The sequence below is a fragment of the Pseudopipra pipra genome, chromosome 2, assembly GCF_036250125.1.
Source record: "Pseudopipra pipra isolate bDixPip1 chromosome 2, bDixPip1.hap1, whole genome shotgun sequence".
NCBI classification, from domain to species: Eukaryota; Metazoa; Chordata; class Aves; order Passeriformes; family Pipridae; genus Pseudopipra; species Pseudopipra pipra.
Genome location: NC_087550.1, coordinates 35818913 through 35844326, shown reverse-complemented (window position 1 = coordinate 35844326; position 25414 = coordinate 35818913). Strand labels below are relative to the sequence as shown.

Genomic DNA, 25414 nt, shown 5'->3' with positions numbered 1-25414 from the left:
TAGTCTTCAAATTCTTTCTCCTGCTTTCGACTTTTTCTCCTGCTTTGCTAGGCAAAATATTTCTTTTGGTTATTTGGTTTAAACATTACTGTGTTTCCTTCCTGCTCTTCTGAAACTCTACTTTCTTTGATGTCTAACACTTTCACATCAGCTTTCTTTCTTTTTTTTTTTCCCGTGAAGTTTCTATGTACTCTTTTATCTTTGCTCTTTCTCTCTGGCTACCCCAATTTAATTTGTATGATCCATTTTGACTTCCTTTGTATTTTCCCGTGAATTTATCTACTATCTAAGCCCATCCACTCTTTCTTCTGCTCTAGGAATCGGCTTCCATTTAATACGAATGTGTCCTGTGCAAGTTTCATACCTATCTGGGAGCACTACATATACCACACTCTGGATTGCCTTAAAACCTTGGTAGCCAGTCTACAAAATTCCTGTTGTTCCTCCTCTCAGTAAGATTGTAATTAATAAATGAAAGGACTTTGCACTGAACACATCTCATTTTACTGTCTCTGGTTCACTGAGCTTCTTCATCAGTTATTAATGCAATATACACTGCATCTGAGGGTCTACTACAACTGCACCCAATATTTAGTCTCACTTTCTGTGCACTCAGGTTATTTCTCTTTTACAGGGTAGTTCTCTTCAAGGTACTTTTGCTATCTAGAGCAGGTTAATGAATGAGTAACAAATAAGTAATTTATTCTGTAATTTTAGTGGTGTTAAATGCACAAGGTCCCCTACAGAATTTGGAAATGGGATATCACAAACTCTTTGAGAAGACATCTGCAGGTATTTTGCCCAAATTTTCTTAAAGCATTTAAACACCTAGCACAAGAATTTGTACTATTAGGGTGAAGTTCACTACTGGGAAGAGAGCCTGTATAAGACCACTTCAATGTTCACATCCCAATGTAACAATGACCAGGTCTTATCATGGTATCCTATCCAGAGATTAATTAGATCCTCAACTATTAAACTCTTTGTCCAAGTGAATTTTTCATCCAAGTGTGAGCTATGGTATTTAAAAATGCATAGTGCTGCACTGAGCTCTTGGATTAGGATTGATTTCTCTTGATTTTATGTCTACATCTCAGCAAGGCATCTAACTTCTGTTTATTGCTAATGGAGAGAGGAAGGCCCATTCACAACATGAACTGTGAGCCCACCCAAATTTTACCTAAGCAATGAACTACACTGGTGCTTGATTTGAAAAGTAGAACAAGTCAAGTGTTCCAAAGATGTAAGACCAGAGAAAAATATTGAGTTAGGACTGAGAATGTGGCCACCAGCTGATTTCTCACTGATCCTTTATTTCAGTGTAGTTTCCCTTAAACCACTTAGCCTATACATTTTGGTCTAATTTCAAAAAATATTAAAGATAAAATGTTAGCAGTAATTTATTCTGTAGATTTTTTTCAGCTCCTCCTATACATCTATATTTAAAGAAAATGGTGAGCACCTGTCCTGCATAACCCTGTTTGCTTTAACACCGGTCTGGGGTTTTATGCAGCTATTCCACCACTCCCACAGCTGCTTTACACTATTCCCCACCACTGCCACAGTAACATTCACGTGCATGGCCCTTTGCACAGCAGCTGTCACAGAAAGCTGAGCACGCAATCACTTCTCTCTGTTTGCTCCTGTTGTTGTCGTGATTTATTAGGTACAAAGGCAGGAGACTGGCTCCCCCGCACAAGTCGGAAATAGAGTGTTTCACCCCAAAAGGGAGTATGGGGAATGGTGGGAGAGCTACAATGACCAGGTAAGCAAACAGCAAGTGGCCTTAGGGCAGTGTGATATGTCTGTGAACAGGAGGAGCAGCCCTGGACAATGCCAGGCCACATCCTCTGTCTGTAATTTCTGTGTATCCAATAAAGTATGTTTAGAAAAGAAAAGAAAAAAGAAAACGTGTTGCCACTGCTGATTTCTGTGTTCCATCTGACCGCCAAAAAAGCCCTGCACCATGTTCATTCAAGTGATCTCAACCACATGTCCTGTGTGATGTTGTTGTAATACGGTGCTTTGGGGAGGAGAAATCTCACAGCTGACTCATTAAGCCAGTCAGGCAGCTGAAGAGAATCAGTTTTCAAACCTGGAGTAAGGGTAGTCCTCCTGTATATTTGGGATTACATTAAGTCTAATCAAAAGAACTTTTAAAAAGGGCAGAGAACAACTGATTGATGAAAACATTTTCAATATGAAAATGTTGGTTCTTCTCTATCAAAATATTGTTGGAAAGTGTTTTACAGTGGTTTTAAGGAAAGGTTTCAAACTCATTTAAAATAAAGTTTAGAATACCTTTTTCATAACTTGCTCCATTTAATTTAACTTATATACTTACTTTTTTTTTTGACCATTATATATTGCATGTCATTAAACACCAATGTTAAAATTTAACGAATATCAAATGCTACATTTTTTCAATGTTACTGGGATTATCAGTTTCAATATAGCCATTTTGATGTTTCTCTACTGAAATATTTTTAACTATTTAATTCTGTGAAGTACCTGGAAATTTCAGCTATTCATCTCATTTTGAGTGCAGAACGATTTCCAAAAGCTGAACTCTCCCCTAGCACAGAAAATTCATTTATCCAGACATCTCTATTCATAAATGAATAAGCTGCATATGCCACAGATGATTATAAATCTTTCATTAAACAATACTCTTAATAAGCACTGTATCTGTTACATTCTGTGAGATGTTAGAACCATTTTACCATTTATTAAAAGAGCTACTCATTCCTTATTGACCCCTGTAAGATATTTATAAACATAACCTTAAAGCACAGTATGACCAAATTACACCTTCACTTTTCCCAAGTGTTAATTACATCACAGGTGAATTTTATCATTGCAGGAGGGTGTTCTGTGAAACACTTCACAGTGTTATATTCCCCTTGGGTGCAGCATTCACACATATACATAAGGCCAGCAACTCTAACGCCACACAGCACACACCTGGGGGCTCCTGCAGTCTAAATAACATTAGATACATTAATTGCTGAGTGTAGTACACAATGTATATTTTTTGTCAGCTGGAATTTTTTCTTGTCCATGTGTTGTCTGGGTTTTTTTCCTTACATTGCATTGCCTTCAGTAATAGTTATTCTTCATTTAAAAGCTATCTGCAATCATTATATAATGGATTTTTGAAGAGCAGAAAAGTACATGTAAATGTCAAAAAACTGTATTTTGTTGTACAGTATTCAGTTCTGCTTTGCCGGCCATATATATACCCTTGAAAAACTTCTTTTTTATATCTTCACAGTGAAGAATCTGTTTGCATTCCAGACTGTAATCGATCTGAGTCAAGTAGAGAGGACAAAAAGGTTCCTGTCAAAGAGGATGCCCTAACAGTCAAAAAGACTGGAAACTGTGTCAGTCTAATAGTTCCACAGCAAGACTGTCAGCCGCAAGACCTACTCAAACAGTTAAGAACACCTGCTGCTTAACAGAGAGTGCAATTGCATTTGATGGCTGTGTTTTGTTGTCTCCAGCCACAGTGTCCTGGCCAGTGGTCCTTGTCAAATTTTGTGAGCTCAGTAGAGTTGTCACTGTATGGCCTGGGAATCTTCCAGACATTGCAGAACAGAAAGTAGGTGCCATTCTTTTGTCTCAGTATCAGACCAGTGCTAAGAAGTCACTGAGATGAAGAGCAGATGGAAAAGGACAGATGCAGGGGTCTGACCATTTGTATATGATGAGAAAACCTCATCATCTCACAGGAAAAAGAGTTCCCATGATACTGACCAAATCTCACCTACATCATTTCAATCTAAATAATGCTGTGCAATTCATACTGGGCAGTATTGTGGACCTCATGTCCTCAAATCCCTCGGCAAAATTATATTTCTGTTCTAATCCTAGCATGCATATTTTCCACATCAGAGCCTAACTATCTCTTTATATTAGTCTTACAAGTGCCATGGAATTTCTCAAGATGAAAAGTGTCATAAAAATAGCAGTAGTGGGTACACTATGTGATGCCTTGTAAGGCTATTTCTCATTAAGGGGCATTTAGGCATCCTGCATCACCCATGACCATCATTCACATGTATGATAAAATCTATTGTGGAATGGAATGTTTATGAGTCTTTCAAAAAGCAGGCATCACAGCATCATTTCTTTTGCTTTTCTTGCATCATATTTCCATTTCTGATCTGATTAAATGCAAAAAATAAGAAACTAATTAATAATTCACAGGAGTAATTTTCCTGCTGATAAGTCCCATGTGCAAAAATACTTCTGTTATTATTTATCAGGCATGTCAAACATCTAAAATTCCTCTAATTGTATCTTCTTTGCAGAGGATAGAAATCAAATCAACCCTTGACTCTGGAGATACAACTGGGAGAGTTAAATCTTTTTTTTTTTTTTTTTGCGTGTGTGTGTGTATGTGTGTGTGTGTGCGTGCGTGCATGTGTGTTTGTGTTGGTGGGTTTTTTTTCTTGTGCACTGCTTGTATTCCTGATTTCAGAGTCAGATAAGGTGATGATTTCTACTTTTCCCAGTTTCCATTTCATACCTTTAGCAAGGAAAACAATGAAAAATCTTGTTGACTAACCAACACTGAAAACACTTTAAAGCATCAGGAAGCAGAACTCACAGTTCAAGAGGTGCTGTTGTCCCTCCATCCTGTGAATAGAATGCTCCAGTGTATGTGCTCAGAGATGTTTGAAATGGCATTTTTCAGAAAAAAAAGTGAAACCCAGCACTAGCTGCCTAAATGAACAATTGCAATGAGGTCACAGTAATAGAGGAAAGATGTTACATCTGATACCAGGATAATTTTTGCATTTTGGGTGATGATAATAGGTGTACCAGAAATGTTTAATTCAGATACAAGACACTTCGTTTCCTGTTCTAATCAGGCATATTGCTGAAGCAGCTGCCAGCATTACCATTGCTGGTGGCTGTGCCGGAAAGTCATTGGCAAAGGTTCTGTCCATCAACTCTCTCTCAATTTCTAGTTTCATTTATCCTTATATATTAAAGTTATTTATATAAATGTCAGCTGAGATTTTCATGAGGAAAAGAGGTATCAACAGATTACAGTTTGTGGAGAAATATAAATAATTGCTCTTGTTGACAACAGAAAACTACTCTGAAAAATAATTGTAAAATATATTGCTCTAGAACTCGGTACAGGACAAAATTAATTTTTGCCTTGTGTCATTCCTCTTTTTTGTTTGTTATAATTTATCTCCATCGAAAAAGCAACATGAGAATAATTTAAGATAAGTAATTTGAGTGATACAGCACTAGCAGGTTATTTGTGTGTGGCAGAATTGACTTTCACCCAGGGAAACAATTACATACATGTATAGAGGTTTCCTAAAATGAGAGAAATAGCAATAACATAAAATAGCATTACAGTGATAGAATTGGCCTAATTTAGACACCTTTGGTTCTATATTCAGTTTTAGCCAGTCATCCAGGTTATCCTATAGTCCTGGGAGAAACTATGACTTACTTGTTCATACGGGTATACTGGAGTTCACCACTTCAATCACTTATTTCATTTCAGTGCTTTTAGCATGTTGCAAAGCATTTTCATTCTCCCAAGGATGAACTTGTGTCACTACAAGCAAAAGGAATAATGAACTGAGGTTGCAAGTGACAAGATGAAAGAAAATACATATGTTCCCCTGCTTGCATGCATCACAGACACACACACAGACTGTCCCTTGTGAAGAGTCAATTTTTAATTAAATCAACAGATAGCCCACAAATCCTTTTCAGGCAGAGTAATTATATCATTGACTCTTTAATAAGAGGAGTCTCAATTATATCTTTGAGTCTTTCAGCAGAGGAGTCTGAAAGCAGAAGAGCTTCTTACTGTTTAATTTGAATAACAGGAGATCTCTTTTAGGAAGCTATACGGGCTGATCTAAGTACAGAAGTTTATCCTGCTTACCACTGCCAGCTGGTTCTGGGGAAAACATGGAAAGACTTCTCCCTTAAAGATAGGAGAAGTCTGCACAGTGTTGAAGCAATATCTTAACTATGTCATCTTAAGAAACAAGATATTGTTTCAAGCTTAAATGTAACATTGAAACATCTACGCTTAAATTTGACACCAATTTTAGCTCCATAATATTTAGATCAGTTTTCTGAAATTCAAAATTTCATTCATGGACTTATAAATTTAAGAATGTGAAATAATTCTTTTATTATAGTCATGTGAGGACAGATTGCAAACAGATCCTACAGGCCTCCAACAATTTATTGTCCGGTGTCTGTTTTCAGGTGTATCATTCCAAATCCGCAGTCAGATTCTGACATTGGTATGTGAGGAAGAACAAAAATTATGTTAAATTTTTGTATTAATCTGTAATGATTACCCTTGTATTCCAGATTTCCACTGATGAATAACACGATGTCACTATGCATTCTGAGCTCTCTTAAAAACTAATGAATTCCATATTTTAAACTGATTTTCATATTTCAGTTAAAGATATTAACAAGAGAATAAGTGACTTATTTTCAATTTACATATGCTTTCAGTAACTCTCCCTAATACAAGTCCCTAGGCTCTCATCATCGGAATTAATTTTAGCAACTCCAGGTAATTAATGAGAATGGCACACTTGCTAAATTATGAGTGTTTTAAGATGCTGTATCTGTACTTCTCTTCCTGTTTTTCATTTCTTCTGCATTTTGAAGGACCTCACAAAATACATTTGCTTTACTAGCATCTGACTAAAAAAATGCTGATGGCAGAGCTATGGACCATCTCATAGGTAATCATATCAGAGAGGAAAAAATACTACTACAGTGTACTACTACATGTAGTAATACAAAATTACTACCACAGCAGACAAAACAAAAGACAAAGCGATCTATTCTATACAGTTAAAAATCCTATATGTGTAAAGGGAGAGGAATATTTTTTTTACACATAAGTGGATAAAAAGCAGTCAATATCTCTTATGAATACAAAACAAAGCCCTAAAGAGAAGTGTATCTAAAAAGATTAAGTAAGGGAAGAAAATGAGAAACAATACTAATTGCAATTCTGTCATCAAGTGGACAAGTGTAGGAGAAATACTTAAAGTATCAGATACTTCAAAAGCTCTCATTTCTTATACATATTATATCATGGTAGGTGTAGCAGGCTGGGAAAATGCCAGGAAAAATCAAAATCAAAGCAGCTTTTAATAAAGACACTGAAGAAACAAATAGTATGATTTTTTTCTAAGGAAACCCCTCTTGTGCATAAAGCTGAACCTAATTAACCTTTAGTGAAAGAAATAAAAAAAAAAAGTACTGTAAAAGGCTTTGTTTTATAAAAAAAATTTTCCTAACATTTTAGTGTCACTGATGGGAGTTTGCTGCTCTCTGCTCTGCTCTGCTCTATTCTGTGTAATGTGCCAGCAGAAAAGGAGAGAAGGGAAGGAAAATGGGCGTGCAGGCAAACTTTGCACTGGAATTCCTTTGGGAGTTCAAAAGTGTAATTCTTCTGTTCTGAAATGAAGGAGCCAAAACCTTTCTAAAGAAAACTCTAGAATTTCACTGACCTAAAGTTTCCCATCATTGAAGAGTCAGGGCAGAGCTAGGCATAGTGAATGTAAACAATTCCATTACTAGACATCCTAGTCCTAGCCATGTCTAGTCATCCTAGTCTCTGATCCATTTTTATTTCTCTATTTTTAAATTGTGTGCATCACAGTCGTTTCCAGTTAACCTGACAGAGTAGCAACACATGGTTAGAGCAGGATCCTTAAGTATTATCACTGCAATTTATCCATAACCGTTTCATACCAACAGAAGAAAACAAGAGGTGCTCCTTTCACAGAGGTGATAAATGATTGCACACTTCAGTTCAGTGTTGACTCCACAGTCAACACTGTGTAGGTGCAACATGATAAAGTGGATGATACACTTCCGACACAACAATTCCTGCTGTCGCTGGGCAGACTATTAGGATTTTATCTATAGATTCATTCCTTACTAATAAATCATAGAATCATAAAGTTTGGAAAACACCTCTGAGATCACTGAATGCAACTGTTAATCCAGCATCACCGTGTTCACTACTAACCCATTTTCCTGAGTGCCACACCCACACATGTTTTGAACACTTCCAGGGATGTTGATTCTACTACTTCCTTGGGCAGCCTGACCACTATTTCAGTGAATGGTACTTGTTTCCTATTCAGTTTTTAATATCAAGGAATTTGCAATGAATAATGGTCAAGTCTTTCAGGTTTTTGCACAAAATTTATATCAAACAGCCACTGGGTCTCCTTCAGAGCCCTAGGATCTCTATGAGAGCTTGAGTATGCTTGCACATAGTGCAAAGGCAGTGAACAAATGCTTCAACCAAGACTGGCCCAAAACCAAACTGAGATTCAGGGAGGTTGGTGTCTTGCTCCACTGAAGATTTAACAGTCAGCTGCCTTTGCCAAGGGCTGGACACAACCTCTGGTTTCATCCTTTTCCTTTCCCCAGGCTCTTCAGTCTCATAGCTCTCCTTAGTGATTGTCTCTTTAACTGTGACCAGGGGAGGAAGTAACATGTTACCTTCACAAGCTCTTAAAATCTCACCTTCAGTCAATGAAAATGTCTATGTGCATTTAGTGCTCATTTGCACACCTAAAGCCATAGGATTTGAAACATCTCTACTAAGCCAGTGCTTGAAGTCAGGAGGGGTGCTAGAATATACCTCTTTCTTTGGGCAAACATTTCTATTTGCTAGTCCTTCATGTTAATGGCATTTATTTCACCACTGTGGCAGGCATGTCTGTCACAGATCCTTGTAAGACCTCACCAAGAGAACATCTGGTACTGGAACTAGGCCCTCTCGTTCTGCCTAATCAAAGTTACAAGTGCCAGATCAGTCTGCCTCTTGGTCCAGCTCAAATTCAGCTGCAGCTGGGACAAGGTCCCCATCATACCAGACCTAGAGGCAATATCTCATCTACCAAATGATCCAAATTCTGCTCCTGCTGCTGGCATTGAGGTCCCACTGAGCTCAGGACTGAGCATGACCAAGGAGCCTCAACACCCATCAAGTATATGTTCCTGGGAGAGAAGCATACAATTCTCAGAGGGAACAGTTTTCCTCTTCAAGACATTAGTGTCAGCTCCTGTTCAGTCCAGGACCACATTCATAGAAATCCAAAGAATCAGAGTGAGCAGTGCTACAAATCAGATTTGCTTTTCCTTCTTGCTCTGATTTTGGTACAGCAGAAGGAAGAGATTGTCTCAACTGCAAGTTACAAGCCACTGGCTGTTTTGCTTGACATTTTGGGGGTAGGGGCCTTATAGTCAACATCCAAGATCCAGATAACATCCTGGTGGCCACTGCAGCAAAGGGATGAACCCTTATGCACTTATACAGATCATCTCCCTGTCTACTCTCTCCTAAAGTACTCATTGGTTTACGTTGTGTTTGTCTACTGGATTCTGTCATGCTGCTTTTGAAGGGGAAAGCTGTTGGCATATGTTGTGTTACGCGATCCATCGTAATTCCATGTAATGTAATCACGGATGTAAACCCAGAAGAAGGTTTTGTTTACATTCAGTACACAACTTTTTTTTTAGATGACTGTAAGAGCTATTAAACTGATAGTTTGAGGCAAGCCTCCACATGAAGGCTGATATAAAGTCATCTGTTTTTAGTAAACTGTGTGCTTTGCAAACTGTTACGCTGCAGGCTAACCTATTGCAGACTTAAAAAGCAAACAAAACCCAAATTTGTGATAATCTGCCAGGGTTTCCAATGTTGCTGTTTTCAAAAATCCTCAGTGACTATAGCAAATGCTTTGGAAACCAAAGTGAATTGTCTGAAAATCTGTTTCATTTTGTATATAAATCATGTTTATTTGTATGTGGAGACTGTTTTTCCTGTTGATGTCACTTCACAGTCATTGTCTGTTTCAGCTAAAAAATATTTCTAATGGTCTTCCTTAATTCCAAGAACTATAGGTTGACATATGTGCAAACACCAGCTCATCAGCCTGAGGAAAATGTAAACGGAAAGGACACATTTCACACTATATGTTTATAAGTGCTACTGCTGGCTTTTTTTAAGTAGCAAGAGGAGAAAAATAAGCAACTTTGATAAAGAGTAGAGTATGATGATATCTGAAGAGAATTTATCATAAGAGGATTCATTTTTCAGAAGAGTGGAGCAAAATATTTATTGCTGTCTTGCAACTCAGGTCACCATGAGGAGCTGCTTGTATAGTTTGTCCAGTATTTTTTTCCTGCTAGGAACATAGTTTCATTCTCTGAGCTGACCTGCAACTAAAAAAAAGTAAATTATTTCTTTAATCTAGTGGCAGCTAATTTACCAAGTACCTCAAAGAAGAAGTCACACATCAGAAGCATCTCTCCACCTACAGCCAGTATAGCCTCTTTCTGTGTTATTACTCTAGTACTTCCAAGCAGTGGGATATAAAGAGATGTTTTTTTCCCCCAGCCATAAAAGACTGGGGGAAAGACTCCACCTTTCAATCTACAATCCCTACCCGATACCAGGAATCCATGCCCCAAAATTACATCAAGCTCATTACCACTGAATGCTCCCAGACCAACCTACATACTTGCCCCCAGCTAATCCAGGTCTCTCACTTATTCTTTTCAAGCACTTAATTATCTTTCACTCCTCCCTACATCCCTCGGTACCACAGCCTCTCTGATACCAATCCAACAGAAGGGAAGCCATCAAGCTGCTCCTTCCTTCAGGATGGACATTGCCTATGTCTCAAGGGCCACAGCAGAGAGGTCAGCAGAGGCCATGAACTAGCACAGAACAGATCATGGCTGGACGCACAAATGGCCTGTGAAATGAGCTGGCACACTGCTTGTTGTCCTGGGACATATAAATTATAGGTATAAATATATTGCAATTGATATATATAGATATAGATGAAATTGCAGTCGGCTTCATGATGAATATAAGCTCTGAGATACAATATACCCATGGTATAGGTACAGTGATTATATTTTTAACTCTGATGCAAGTTACCATCTTATTTCTGTTTACAGCTCTAATGGGAAATCAGTTTCCTGGGCCCAGAATGAGAAAAGCAGCCGAGGAGCGCACCTTTGGCAGCGGTTGTCAGTCCATATCAACAAAAAAGAGAACCCCAACCAAACTGCAGTGATCAAGCCTTTTTCTAAAAGCACAGATAGTAGCCGACCCAGTAGCAGCGCTACATTTCCTGAGGCTAGTGCCAAAACACTTTACGACGTTTCAGAAGCCGAAGAGCAATACCCAGCTCAGTACCGACCACAGACTCCCTCACCTATCAGCACTTTGAGCCACAGAACTGCCTCCGTTAGCCGAACAGAAGACGATGTCCCCACCTTCCAGTCAGAACCTCCTCAGCGAAGTAGCTCCTCTCAAGGCTCCCTCATGGAGCAGATCAGTAGTGTGGTTACTCGTTTTACAGCCAATATCAGTGAGCTGAACTCTATGATGCTTTCAACAGCTACTCCAGGGACAATGGTGGCTGCTCCTCTCTGCTCTTCATACCTGATTCCACGTGAAATCCAGCTCCCTACAACAATGACCACGCTTGCAGAGATCCAACCACTTCCTGCCATTGAAGTCAATGGCGCTTCACAGTCTGGTAGGAAACCTTCAAATGACAGTGTCAAAGAAGGCACTTCAGAGACACCATCAGCCAAGCAAGACCTGGAGGAGTTGGTAGCTTTGACTCCTCCTTCTCCTTTTAGAGACTCCGTTGATTCTGGAAGTGCATCTCCCAGCTCTCCAGTTTCCGAATCAGCTCTCTGTATCCCATCCTCTCCCAAATATGACACACTCCTCATCAGAGATTATACTCAAAGTTCTTCTTCGCTGTGAATGTAGTTCAACACAACATTGAATCTCAACAGCTACAAGGAAGTAGTGAGGGAATAGCCAAGCCTTCAAGACCTCCAGTGTTTACGCAGATAGAGTGAGAGGCATTGGGTCATCTTGTGAGGAACGGAGGGGAAGAAGAAGAATTATTTGAGGAGTGGAAACACCAGATTAATTATGCTGATTTAAAGACAAAATGACTTGTGGCAGATTATCGTGGCCTTAAAAAAACATGGGCTTTTCAGAAACACTGAATCTACTTTTGAGGGCTTATAAGGAGTCTGTTAATCCAGTTACATACCAAGTGCTTTGCTTTAGTATTACAATGAACTGTGTGTACAATATATGGGGCAGGGTGGGAGGGAAACTAGATTGTAAACAACTGTACAATGGTTTGTTTGTTTACTCAGATTCCTTACCCAGAAGTCAACCTTGATCTTTTATCAAGAATAGAAGACCAAACATTGAATGTACATTTTCTAACAGACTCAAATCTGGGACCAACCTGTCAAGCTTTCTTTCTTTTTTTTTCTATGAAGATCTCAACAAGTAGTAATGTATGTTCAATAACTATGAAACTTTTTGCGAAGAATATTGTGTCCGTGATACCTTACACTTGGATAACACTAAGCTGAGGCTCTGCAGTGAGTGACTGCAATATGGAGGGCTTTACAAGTGACTTCTCTACCTACACATTTGTTTATGAAATTCTCTTCTATCGGTATCAAAAATTCAATTTGTTAACATTGGATTCACCTTCACAACAACAAAACCCAAGGAAGATTTCCTGACTATTTCACCATGTTGCCAACTAATAATGAAGTAGCAAAAAATATTTTCTGGAGTACTGTTTTGTAATTCCCTTATCAGGGCAAGTTGTTGAGATGAATATTCTCTTTCTAGCAGCACTACTGAGCTATATTATAGCTGCACTCCCTACTGAAACTGATACATTTTTACAGATGTTCTTATGCTAACACTACCAGTTAAAATACTTATTCGGATTCCCATAATCTTTGCTTGTAAGGAACAGTTAACACTCTAAGGATTTTCTCCATACTTTGAATGACAGAATTCTAGGAGACCAATTTGGATTATGATGAATGCTTACTGTCAGTGGAAAGGTTGTCATAATCACAATTAATATATATAGGGAAAAAAAGACCCATGTCAAAGTCTGCTTAGAGGTGATTTAGCTACTCTTTAATAAGCAAAAATTTTGAACTTTATTTAGCTGCTGATACATTGCAGCTATGAACTGTGACAAAAAAAAGTACTTTCAAAGCAATACAGAGTAAAGGTTGAAACAGAGAAGAGTTAATGAGATATGAATGAACAGTCTTTGTTTCTTAACAACTCACAGAATAAGCAAGGGGATTCCTCATATTTTTTTCCTATATCAAGGTAGTACAGTTTAGTGCACTTCATACTGTCACAGCACTTTTTTAATACAGGCAGGGAAGAGTTTTAAAAGTTTGAATAGTAGCTAAATAATTTTTGATAGGTATAGTTACATAGAACTTTTAAGTCGGACCCTAAACGCACACTGTATTGGCTCTCTTCTTCATGACATAGCTGTCCTCAGGTGCCAAACTTTTATGAGTTTGTTTTATTTTATTTAAGGGTAGTATGAAGTGGTGCGTGATGTACTTCAATTCAAAGTTGAATTGATGTAGCCTTATACAGAAGACAGCTTCAAGGAAGGGAGCCTTGAAATAAGGCTGCTATGCTTCATTTTCGAAACCTTTTAGATCTTATTTCTTCAAAGATAATGAATATTTTGTAATCAAAATTCATACCTCCTTTTCCTCCCCCATCCCCAAAATAATAAATATTTGATCAAACAAGCAAAACATGAAAGCACATTCACATACTTTAGCAAAGATCATTTTCTATTCCTTTGGGATGCTTGTTTCACTATTATGTGCTGTACTCCAATTTACTGCCCAACAACATTTAAAATAGAAAAGTAATAGATAACTGAATCCAAACCAGCACCTCAGAGAGATACTCAGTGACGCTGTGCATCCTGAGCAAGACAGTGTTATCCAGTTTCAGTCTGGGCATGCTTATTTTGCCAGACTGCAAAATATGCTATGCCTATAGCATGAACAGGCAGGTCATGAAACAGCTCTACTCCAGAAGGCAAATTGATACACTTAGTCATGACTGTAGGTCCTTGTTGCTTATATGTAGCTTTTACCTCCTCACATGACAGCTTAGCACAGACTCAGTTCTGTGCAGCTGTATGGTTTCCTGACTAGAGCTCAGTTCTGCCCTCTTGGTTCACAGTACTAGCATGTCTCATCATCCCCTAGCTGCCCATGTCTTTCTGAGAAAGAATCTTCTGTCACTGGTTGCAACCTACACTTAAGGGAAGAGCATGTCCAATCAGTCTGTGACACAAATTCTCATTTAGGGATACTAGACCACTTAATTGTTTTTCGTGGAAGATTTATATGATAATATATGTCTCCCAACAGTGCAATATTGTTTTGATATAAACAGAGTGTACTGAGATAGTTAATGTTAATTTTAAATGGATTCTATTCCTACCTGTTCTCTTATACTTTAAACTGTAGACCGATGTCCTTACAAGAACATTCTCCATCTTGATCTTTCCCTAGTATTTTAGGTCCCCATTTATGTAGTTTTTTTTAATAGTGGTGGACAATTAATACTAATGTATTCCTGCTCAAATCAGTGGGTTTCACTGCACCATGAAATAATCAGCAGTGGAAATAAGGATTATACAGACAAACAAAAAACCCTTTTCTTAAATACAAGATTAATAAAAAGGAGTAAGAAATAGAAACTGTCAAACTCAGCATAAATATACCTCTTCTGCTTTGAAACTGCAATTCTGAACCATCCTGGCCATACTTATTGCTCAGAGCTTCCTGACAACTTTTGTATATATTGCCAAGATGATATAGGTATACAGATGCACCATGTGCCGCCAAACACACACATCCCTCAATCTAACACCTGAATGCATGTTTTAAAGGACTAAAACCCTAATGCTACACAACCCAAATTTTAAACATTTTATTCACTCTCATTTTGGGAGTAGTCATGTATCTTTTGCATATCTATCAACCACAGCAGAAATTTTAGTTGCACAAGGAACCATGGATGGACCTTGTTGAGATTGTACCCTCTTGGAGTCAGTCTATTTTTAATGAAAAATAGAACAACCTTAGTGGCATTTAAATAAGGCAGAATAAATCTAATTGTACAGCCTGGAATACACCAATGTCACCTTCTATGAGGTGTTTGGATTTCAACAAAAGGAGAAAAGGGATTTTGGAAAAGAAGGTGGCAAAGGTGTAATGCCTGTAGTAATAATTCAAAGGAGCCCAGAGGTAGATTGGCAAGACTGGAAGTTCTTTGAGAGAAGTCAGTGGGTTTGACATAAGGGAAAAGAAAATTATGAATGATAGACATCAGGATTTCATTATGCTGTTTTTATGCTGGTCTCTGTTTAGGACATCAAGATATAATGGCAGGGTCTTTCAGGCATAAATGCAAAAGTTACAATCACGAATACTTTCCATTCTAACTAAAGAATGTGCAAGTACCAACCGAATGGCTTGAATTTGCCTTCCAATTTAGTGCTGCTGCCAGAAAGGGAATTAAAGGAGTTGAAACTTTAAAGGAGTTGTCATTCTTGACCACAGGGACCTCAAAAAATCATTTATTTCTTTTATGCTTGAGGCCAACCCTGAAGAGTGAAGGTGTAACCACCTCTGGATCTGTGCTTTTGAAATAAAGTGAATCACTCTGGCAGCCCAGTTGGGAAAAAAAATCTTTGCAATACTGAAGAAGAACTGTATTTTTAAATTGGGTTTGAAGAATAATTGCATGACTTTGGAGATGTGCTTCCTTGTACTTCTATCTGAACATTTGGTGCCTATACTCATACAGATACTTTAGACCACATATTTTTAGACCACAGTCCACAAATCACTTGCTGATGTTTCATAGGAGCCTAGCTGATCACAAGGTCCTGGTTTCTTCTGTTGATTCCCAGCTACAAAAGTGAGTTAGAAGCTAAATGCTAATTAAAAAGTAACCGTTTAAAGATTTAAAAGCAAAAAAAAAAGTTGTGTTAGTTTGCTTGAATGTTTATTCAGTTGTTGTGTTTGCAAAAGGAAAACTTTTTATCAAAACTGGAGAATAAGATCTCCAAAGAGAGCAAACGGGAAGGCCAATCCATGATTCTGGCTCTGGATAATAGCAGAGTTCCCCTGGGAATGTATTCATTAGAGTGTATGAGACCAAAACTGAAAAACAGCATAGCTCTGGGTGTAAGCTCTGTAAAGGAAAGTGTACAACCTTGCTATTCTGCTTGATACATCATTTACAAAGTGAGAGAAAAAAAGATGACAGAAAGAGACAGCATGCAAAAAAGTCAGTTCCTTAGGGAAATCAGAGCACTATGCTCAGGATTAATAATGTGACCATGACTTTTTTAGTGTATTGGAGACCAGTGTCAGGGCTAACTCTAAAAAAAAAGGAGTTTGGGGCCTAAAGTTAGGATTTGATTAGAACTTAATACCTACATTTAAAACTCAACTTAAAAACCACTATTCAACTTCCACCTTACTCAGGCATCAAGCATTGTATGTCTGCGTATGCTTAGAAGTACCCTCATCTTCACACATCTAAGAATCTTTGTACATAATTCATGCTCAAATCCATCAGGAATGCAGAAAACAGTGGTTCCTTGATTAAATCCCTGTATATCCCATGAGTGAGTACACAGAATGCACAGTACTTAGACATCAGGATCATACTCCCCACAAAATGAAGTAGAAATCTTCCTTTGTTTTAAGGTTATGGGTCTGGTTATGCTGCTGTTTTTATGACACCTTTAAGGTTAGAATAGTCAGGCAGAAGGCAAGTGACCTGAATTCAGGCCCTACCATTGCCAGAAGTGATGAAATCTTCCTCCTGGCTGGAAAGTGCTCTAATGACTCAGTTTTGAGATATTCCCTGTTCATCTCACTAAGGTCATTTTACAGAACAGAAAAAAACTCAAGAGCCTTGCATTAGAAAACGAACAGCTACTGTGCAACCTGATAGGACATACACTTGGTATAATTAAAGATCATATATGACCATTTAATATAAAATTCTTTAAAAATTTCTGGAACAGAGACCAGGTGAGTATTTTATCTCCAAAGAAGTGGAGACAACCTTTTGTCTGTGCTATGTATTGACTAGAAAAAATGTTAAATGCTTCCCTGAACAGTGTTTTAGTGACAGGAGGGGAGGATGTGCCCTTACATAACTCTGTGTCTGCAACCATCTTGTCTTCCATCTGGTGTTCTTATACCCTTTCATGGAAAGGAGAGACTGAGTCTTCTTGGATAGGTGAAGGAATTAAACTTGGGGTTCCCACTTCTCTGAGACTGCAGAAAAAGGGACCCATTTCATTTTCCTCCAGCCATCTTATACAAAGGAAACTCATCTTTAAAACAAAAAGTATAGCAGTGTCCAAAAATTGGTCCCAATGGAAAATTAGCGTTTTCTGCTCATTGCATTTCCATACTGACTCAAGTAGGATAATCCTGGGCATCTCTTTCCTTGTTATGTTGTTTTTATGGGCACCTAACTCTCGTCAAAAACTCCATAGCAAGGCTAGACATTTAACAAAGGGTTTTGACTCCCACACTAGAGCCAAAAAAACATGTATTACACTGTATAACTAAGGGCTGAAGTCCTTTGCTGGCATTGGCTCCTAATCTTTTGAGGTCAATGAACTCACTTCAGATGAATATCCATGTAAAGGAAATCAAAGTTTGATAGTAGCCAATGAAGTCTAGATTTTGGCTACTTGTTCTGCAGAGAATGATAATGAGAGGATGTTCTTCCCACTTTCTTTTGAATCAAACAGCAGATGGATTTTATTAGGTTCATTCCTGGAACTAAGCTTGGTGAATAGTACCTTCCTACTATACTTCTTTATCATTGCTACTCTATCTGGTACCCCAATGGGAAAATCATACTCTAACTTAACATATGTATTAAAGGATGTGAGAGAACATGTCCAAAAGCAAGAAACAGGTCACAGTTTTCTGGCAGTTTCATGAATCTCATAAAAAGAAGTCAATATTCTTCATGAACAAGAAAATCATTCATCTGCTACCCATTCCATTGGGCACTTCACTTGGTAAAAACTTCAGTTGTGTCACTCAAATTCACTTCTTTTGCAGTGGTTTATTATTATATCCTCTATTCAAACCTCTGCAATTGCCACTTACAATTTTATACTGTGAAAAGGAAAAGAGGTACAGACCAGTGAAGCATAAAGGTAAGTAAAAAATTCATCTGAGTGATTAATTGGTATATATGACTGGTTTTGTCTTATCTGAGTAATGACAGTACTAACAAACAACAATCATTAAGTCACTCTGATTTGCCAAATGGGAACAAATATACTATGTATATTACATGTAATAATAGGATTATATGGCAGCTGCTGGTGGTATTTGTAATTAGAAATCTATATAGAATATAGATGTTTTAGAGAGACGGTGCCAATTCCAAAAGATCTGTGTGGGCTATAAGTGCTTGTAATTATTTTTTTTTTTTAATTTGCTAATAACTTATGAAGAACCGGTTTCAAACATTCTGTGAGCATTTGTTCTTTTTTATGTTGTTGCTGCTTATACTATTAAAAATAGAGAATGTAAAGTTATTATTTTGATGTGAACTGAAAATGATTTTCATAAAATTTAACATTTTTATCAGCTTTGATTTTGCTTTCTACCTGTACAAATGTAATTTATTTTAGCATTTAAGAATACACTTGCTTGTTTCTCAATTGTCTACATCATGTTATAGTTGGTGTTTTTGAACAGTATTAAAAAAAATCTGTGATATGACTGAAAATTGGACTTCTTTTTCTCTGACATACTTACAGCTATATTTTCAGTGTATTTTCCTGCAAACCAGGTGTGCCTATACACAAACTCTTCAATTATAATCTTTCTCTCTCTCTGTTATTTTAAAGGATTAATGTAACACTAATGATAACATGGTTACATATCCTCCAGTATAATTTGCTCTTTCTCTTTTGAAACAAACACAATCTCATGGTTGAGGCGTATATGGATTTTCAGGTTGAGAGGAGATAGCATAATAATCTAGTCTTGAACAGGAGAAAACAAAGCTGTTCAACTGAGAATTCATATACCAAAACATTCTTTTTATAGATATTGTAGAAAAGCACTTTACTCCTATCATTAGGTTCTCATCTGATCTTGAATTGAAAAAAAAAAATCTGAGAAAATTTTCTATATCCTTGAATAATTGGTTTCTAGTGCTCTGCCATTGTAACCTCTAGGAATCAATGCCTTATCTCAAGTCTGGCTACATTCTGTTTCCAGCCAATAGATTTTGTTTTACTCTCCCCATTAGAAGGAAAAAAAACCTCACAAACAAACAAAATCTCCCTCACCCAAAAAAAAAAACCAAAAAAAAAAAAAAAAAAAACAAACAAAAAAAAAACCACACCAAACCAAACCAAAAACAAAACCAGCAAAAAACCAAAATCAAACAAACGAGAAAATACACACACGCACAGGAAAAGAACAAAACAAAACAAAACAGAACAAACCCCACTAACTTTCTTGTTTGGAAATTCTCTCCATCCCATTCCAAAATCTGGGATTTGGAATAGTCTTAATATTCTTACATAGACTGGCATGAATTTGGAATAATTGCATTGCATGCAGTGAAAAGCAGTATGTCAACGGCAGCACTCAGATAAAAGATTATCATACACATTATCTTCTAAATACATTTCTAGAGAGACTGCTGAATTGGTTTATTTGTTGTTGACAAATTAAGGGGAATAATTTATAACACAATGGTAGGTGAAGTGCTCATCTTCAGCTAAAAACAATGTGAGTTCACATCATGTCTTTAAACCACCCAGAAGTCTACATCCGAAAGTAAATTCTTTCAGTGCAGAAATCCACAGCAGTTGTTTCAGTGAAATACACTGCTTTGGGTGAAGAATGTTTTAGCAAAAAAAGCATTGCAATCATGTTACATATTGGAGAGAAAGATTTTGAAAACAATGTGCAACATCTTTTTCCATTCCAGGATATTTTTAAAGCAGTCTCTGAAATGCTATATCAGATTTGTTCAGTTTGCAAGAAAAATTAATTTATTCCATTCTCCATGACCACCTCTCAGTTGTGTTTCTGCTGAATTTCTGTTATCTCTACAGTATGATGACCTTCAGAAACTAATAAACTGATAAACCCCATTCCAGATTAAATCACAAATCAGTGTTTATATAAAAGGAAAGGGGTTCAGTTCCATAATACGCCTTCAGAAATATCAGGGCAGTTAGTGGTAAGAAAAGCAAAAGCTCAATTTCTGAAAAAGTTTGGAGTCTAAATTCTCTGCCTGTGTGGAGCTTGATCTTTCTTTCCTATTTGGTCCATAAATGCTATCTGACACCAGAGAAGCCTTACTGCCAATATTGCCCTCCTTAGCTGAATTAATACATGGACTGGGTGCTCTTTTCCTTCTCTCATCCTCCTTCTGCTTTCAGCAGGGACAAACATTGGGAAAAGGGCTGGAATTTTAAGAACTGCCAGTCTTCCTTTGTGTCTGTTTGGGGGCTATCTAATAAAATTGTTTTTCTATTGTATTAGTGTAAGACCAAATTGCAGCGGAGTGCATGAGACATTTATTAATGCAAAAGATTTAGATGAGCTTTCTTTCACATATACAGAGACATTTGTGATTTATTTACACTTTTTCAGGAAAGTGGCTTCAAACCACCATCTGCTTTATCTGTTTGTTTGTCTTACAATTTAGTCAACTGTTTAGGTTAAAACAAAGCAATCATCATGCTTGTTCAGTATGATTTTGTTTAATGGGGACTCAAAACTTACCTCCACGTAACTTACCACGTTTAATCGCTTAGCAAAGATCAGCAAATGAAAAGCTTCACTGTTAAGTTTTACCTGGGTTTTCTCACATATGTTGTGAAGAATCGCAGAATTGTTTAAGTTGGAAAAGATTTCTAAGATCATCAAGCCCGAATGTTAACCCATCAGTGCCAAGTCCACCACTAAACCTTGTCCCCTTGCACTACATCTATATGTTTTTTGAACATTTCCAGAGGGTGATTCCACCACATCCAGAGAAGCCTGTTCCAATGCTTGAAATATGCTCACATGTACATATGTTCACTTCAGATTTGTGCTTGTTTGATTAAGGTGAAGAATAGGCTTAAGTGCTTGTCACAAGATTGATGCTGTATGTTATACACGCTGTGGGCTGGTCCATGGCCCTTGGCCCTCATGAGAGTAATTCCCAGAACGTGGCTCTCCTCCACTGATCCCCTTCTGCTCTGAGCCACTACTGAGGTATTCCAGAGCTCCAATTATGAATACTCTTAAACATGTGTGTAAGCAACAAGGATGTCAGCTGAATCTCAGCTTAAGAATCACTTACATTTATCTAACTGTATAGACACATTACTGATGAACCTGGAGAGGAAGATGCCAAGAGGACATGGAATTCTAAGAATCTCAGTCTAAGACTAGAAGGATAAGATTTGCTTCCAAGTAGAAGACAAACACTACAGGGTGCCCCAAATTTAGGTGTCAATGACAAACTTATAAACAAAATGCCATTGAGGCCAAATATAAAATGCAGATGTGCTGTATCCATGTAGAAAGTACAAAAGTAGCATGTAGAATATTGAGATAAGTTGACTAAGACAAATAATGAAAAGAACACCAAAACCAAAAATTCAAGACTGTATTAGAAGTGAGACATTACTAGAAGAGAAATCATGAGACTGTGAAATTAGGAAGCAACTAAAAGGCCAACACAACTCTGGAGGCCCACTTGAAAGTAAACAAGTCAAAAGTGTGAAGTATCACACTGACATAAAATAGACTGTGGATGTGAGAGCATTAAAGAGCAGGAAAGGAATACTCTAATGATGTTATCGAGGTCACTGAATTTCCATGCCAGTGTCATACCGAAATCCTGCACAATTATAAACTGTGTGAAATACCATTATTTCCTTTCATATTATTTTGTCCCATTTCCTCTTCTGAGTCTTTGTCTTTGTTATTTATGACCAGAAAGATGCTAGACAGTTAGATAATCATGATAGTAAAATCTGGCATCAAGTTAGTGAAGTAAAGTTGAAAACACACAGACTTGTCACATTCTCCTTTGGTAAGACAAGGCTGGCAAGCACTGCCCTTATGTGAATACCAAATGTCAGAGAGTGGTCAGCCAAACAACAGGCTTCACCAAGCTTCATCTTAAAGCAATATAACAGAGTGTCTTGGCTCGTACCACTTACAGTTTATACCAGCTACCTTCCAAATAGTGCTGGGAGGCTTGGAATGATGACTCCATTAGGTCAAAATACCAGGCTTCTTGGTTGCAGTGCTGCCCCAACAGAAAACAGCATCTGTTCAGGCTAGGGAAAGGCACAACAATAGCCCAGTTATAATACAACATGTATGTCTCCAGTGAATGAAAACCCTCAGCCGCAGATGAAAATCCATAGTGGGACACAGCTACAGAGAAGTCACATCTGTTACAAATACCCACAGAAACAAAGTGTCATTGCCCATTGTTCACTGGGCAATGACAGCTTGAATTCAGCCCAAAAGATGCACATTTCTTGTACCATACATCAAAACTCTGCCTGTAGCTTTGTTAAAACAGGCTGAATGCCAAAGGAAAGGAAAGAAATTATGTAAGATTCCATAGAAAAATTCAATGCTGCTGAGATGGATTACCTGAAAATATAGGAATTACCTTTTCCTCTGTTATTCCTCGGTTATCTGGTGATGACAGACCATGGGATAGTGAGTTTTTAATTTCTTCATTATCCTTTCACTACCCCAAACAGGCAACAAATACACAACATGATCATCTCATACTGCATTGACAGCAGCTGTCTTCAAAACAGATTGCTAGATACGAGTAGTGCGTCAACACTGGCTGAGAGGGAACATGCAGTCAGCTGAAGGAAGGAAAATATGTTTTACCAAACAAGGTAAAAAAAAGGGACTCATATTACAGTAATATCAATCTTGAATAATGTCACTGAAAACACTGATGATGAGTGTGAATGAGACTTCTGTGTATAACAGATCAGAGTCTGAGGCTCTGTTCAGGGTGATACTTGTAATCAGTGTAATCAGTGTAATACCTGATGCACTTGTTTTTTAACATGTTTCTGTAGCAGAATTTTGCCAGAGAATGAGCATCTTTTGTTAACTAGTACTTGTTTTCCCAACATGTACATTTCATAATTTTTACTGTTTTCTTGACTTTGATTGTCCTCAAAAAGTTGTCTACCTGAATTCCATTGGAATTCAAATTAAACTTTTTACTTGGTTTATTTTAATCAATCCTTGGTAATTTTGCATTAATACTGCCAGTATTTGTTATTTTTCACTTAAACAAAACCCCAGAAAAACAATTCCCAGTTATAATTAAGTGAATGGGAATTCAGCCATAGAATTACTTAACCAGTGAGTAAACCCAAAATTTATTGCTGAATCCTCTCTATGTTGAGCTGGTAAAAGCCCACGTGCATCAGCAAGGGCACTGTTCCTGGTCAGTAACTGCTGAAGGGGATAATTTTCCGCAGATTGTGTGTTAACAGAAATACAGCTCCTGACTAGAGCTGGACTTCCTCTTGACTAATACACTGGTTTATTCTGCACCAATTACCTTTAATACAGAGCTAGTTTTCTGGAAGAATAAGTTCCCTAGGATAATCAAAGGCTACATCATGCTAATCAACCTCAGTGCCAGAAAATGTTCCCATTCATCTTAAATTTACTAGAATAGACTAGGTATAGTCATGTTCTCTGTTTCAGGGCTTACTCTAACTTAAAAAAAAGAAAAAAATCAGAGTGGAACAGAGTGTTCAACACAACTGGATCAAAAATGAAAGGAATGATCATTCTCTGGTCAAAATCTTTCTCAATTTAACAAATTTCAAGTCTTAACTCTTCTTCTGTCTAATGAGAAAGAGGGAAGAGCTCCAAGCCAGTATTCAAACCAGCCCCCAAGGAGTTTTTGCTACAGCTGCTGGGAAATCAAACTGCAGTCGTCAGTCCAACAGTTAAATTTCATTCTCCTCAGTGACGACAATGTTTTCAATGGAGCTATCAGGCATTGGGAGGGTATTTAGCTGGGTTAAAACATGTTATTAATTCCTAATAGCCACTGGCTAAATCATAAACATATACTTCTTTCTATATGCTATACGCTTTTTGCACTAGGTTTTTTGGTACATGACTGGTCAGATGGTATTTTATGCAGGCTCCAGCAAATAACAAGGGCTGGTCTTTCTCATAGCACTGCGTTTTCAAAAGTTGTAATTTATGCAAACATTAGAATTGTTTTATTTTATTTATTTGGTTGTTTGTTTATTTGTTTATTTTAACACAAGACAGCAGCAAAAATATTCTCTTTGTTCATTGCCCTTTGTTTTCATTTTTCTCCTTACAACTTCCTTCCAGAGCAGACAGGTACCTCTGATGCTGTATTTCAACAGTGAGTTCACTCCCACTTCACAGCACCCGGCAGATGAAGCAGGTTACCAGCACAAGGAAACCAGACTGGCTTTTTTCCTGCACCCACACACTGCTTTATGCAGTGCAGTAAACTGAGGTCAATCCATGGTGGATAATTTAAGGCTGATCCCAAACACATGCTGTGAACCACCCCTCATAACACAGTGGCATTTAGATAACTATCTTTATGACTTGTGAAAAGAAAGAGTCTTGTTCAGTTATAAGGAGGATTTAATGGTCATCTTAAAAGGTCTGAAACCCTCTCATCCACCCTACTTCCTTAGCACAACTCCATTCAGGATTCAAATAATTTTATACCCTACTATTTGCCTCCTCTCTGTATTTGAATTGTTGTAGCCAGGTGAGCATCAGTCTCTTCTCCCTGGCAACCAGCAGTAGGACAAGAGGGCATGGTCTTAAGCTCTGCCAGGGGAGATTTAGGTTGGATATTAGGAAGAAATTTTTTATGGTAAAATAGAGAGTAATCAGACATTGGAATGGGCTGCCCAGGGAGGTGGTGGATTCACCATCCCTGGAGGTTTTTAAGATGAAACTGAATGTGGCACTTAATGCCATGGTCTAGTAACCACTGTGGTGTTGGACCAAGGGTTGGACTTGATGATCTCGGAGGTCTTTTCCAACCTAGTTGATTCTATGATTCTATGAATCAAATCTGTAATGAGGTACAATAGTGTGATTTCCTTCAAATCCTCTACAAAGTCTATTCAGAACAAAGAATTGAACTAATCCCAAACTCTAGACAACACAATTTATCTTCTCTAACCCAAATAAACCAATAACACTTTGGCTCTTTTTGGTTGCATGTAGTCAGCTAGAATTTATCACCGAATGCCCCACTAAAGGAGCTGGTTTTTTTCCCATTACACATTTCTGGAGCTGGTCATTTAAACTTTGCAAAGGAATACAGATAAAGTTCTGCCGAAAAGACTATATCCTGATCAGCAGCTATCATGTCTCCTTTTCATCTCCTTTTACC

General features: G+C 37.7%; 1 protein-coding gene across 7 annotated transcripts in view; it reads left to right on the top strand.

Moving 5' to 3' along the window:
• GRM5 (glutamate metabotropic receptor 5) overlaps nucleotides 1–18724 on the top strand; it is a 236393-nt gene extending 217669 nt beyond the window's left edge. For 5 of the 7 annotated variants that reach the window (XM_064645014.1, XM_064645015.1, XM_064645011.1 and 2 more), the window contains 3 exons: nucleotides 1667–1765; nucleotides 3275–3436; nucleotides 11005–18724. In XM_064645014.1, the coding sequence (XP_064501084.1) occupies nucleotides 1667–1765; nucleotides 3275–3436; nucleotides 11005–11827 (1084 nt within the window). In that variant the 3' untranslated portion in view covers nucleotides 11828–18724. The remainder of the gene's footprint in view (nucleotides 1–1666; nucleotides 1766–3274; nucleotides 3437–11004) is intronic. The other 2 variants (XM_064645017.1, XM_064645018.1) reach the window with 2 other exon arrangements.
• The last annotated feature ends 6690 nt before the right edge of the window (nucleotides 18725–25414 follow it).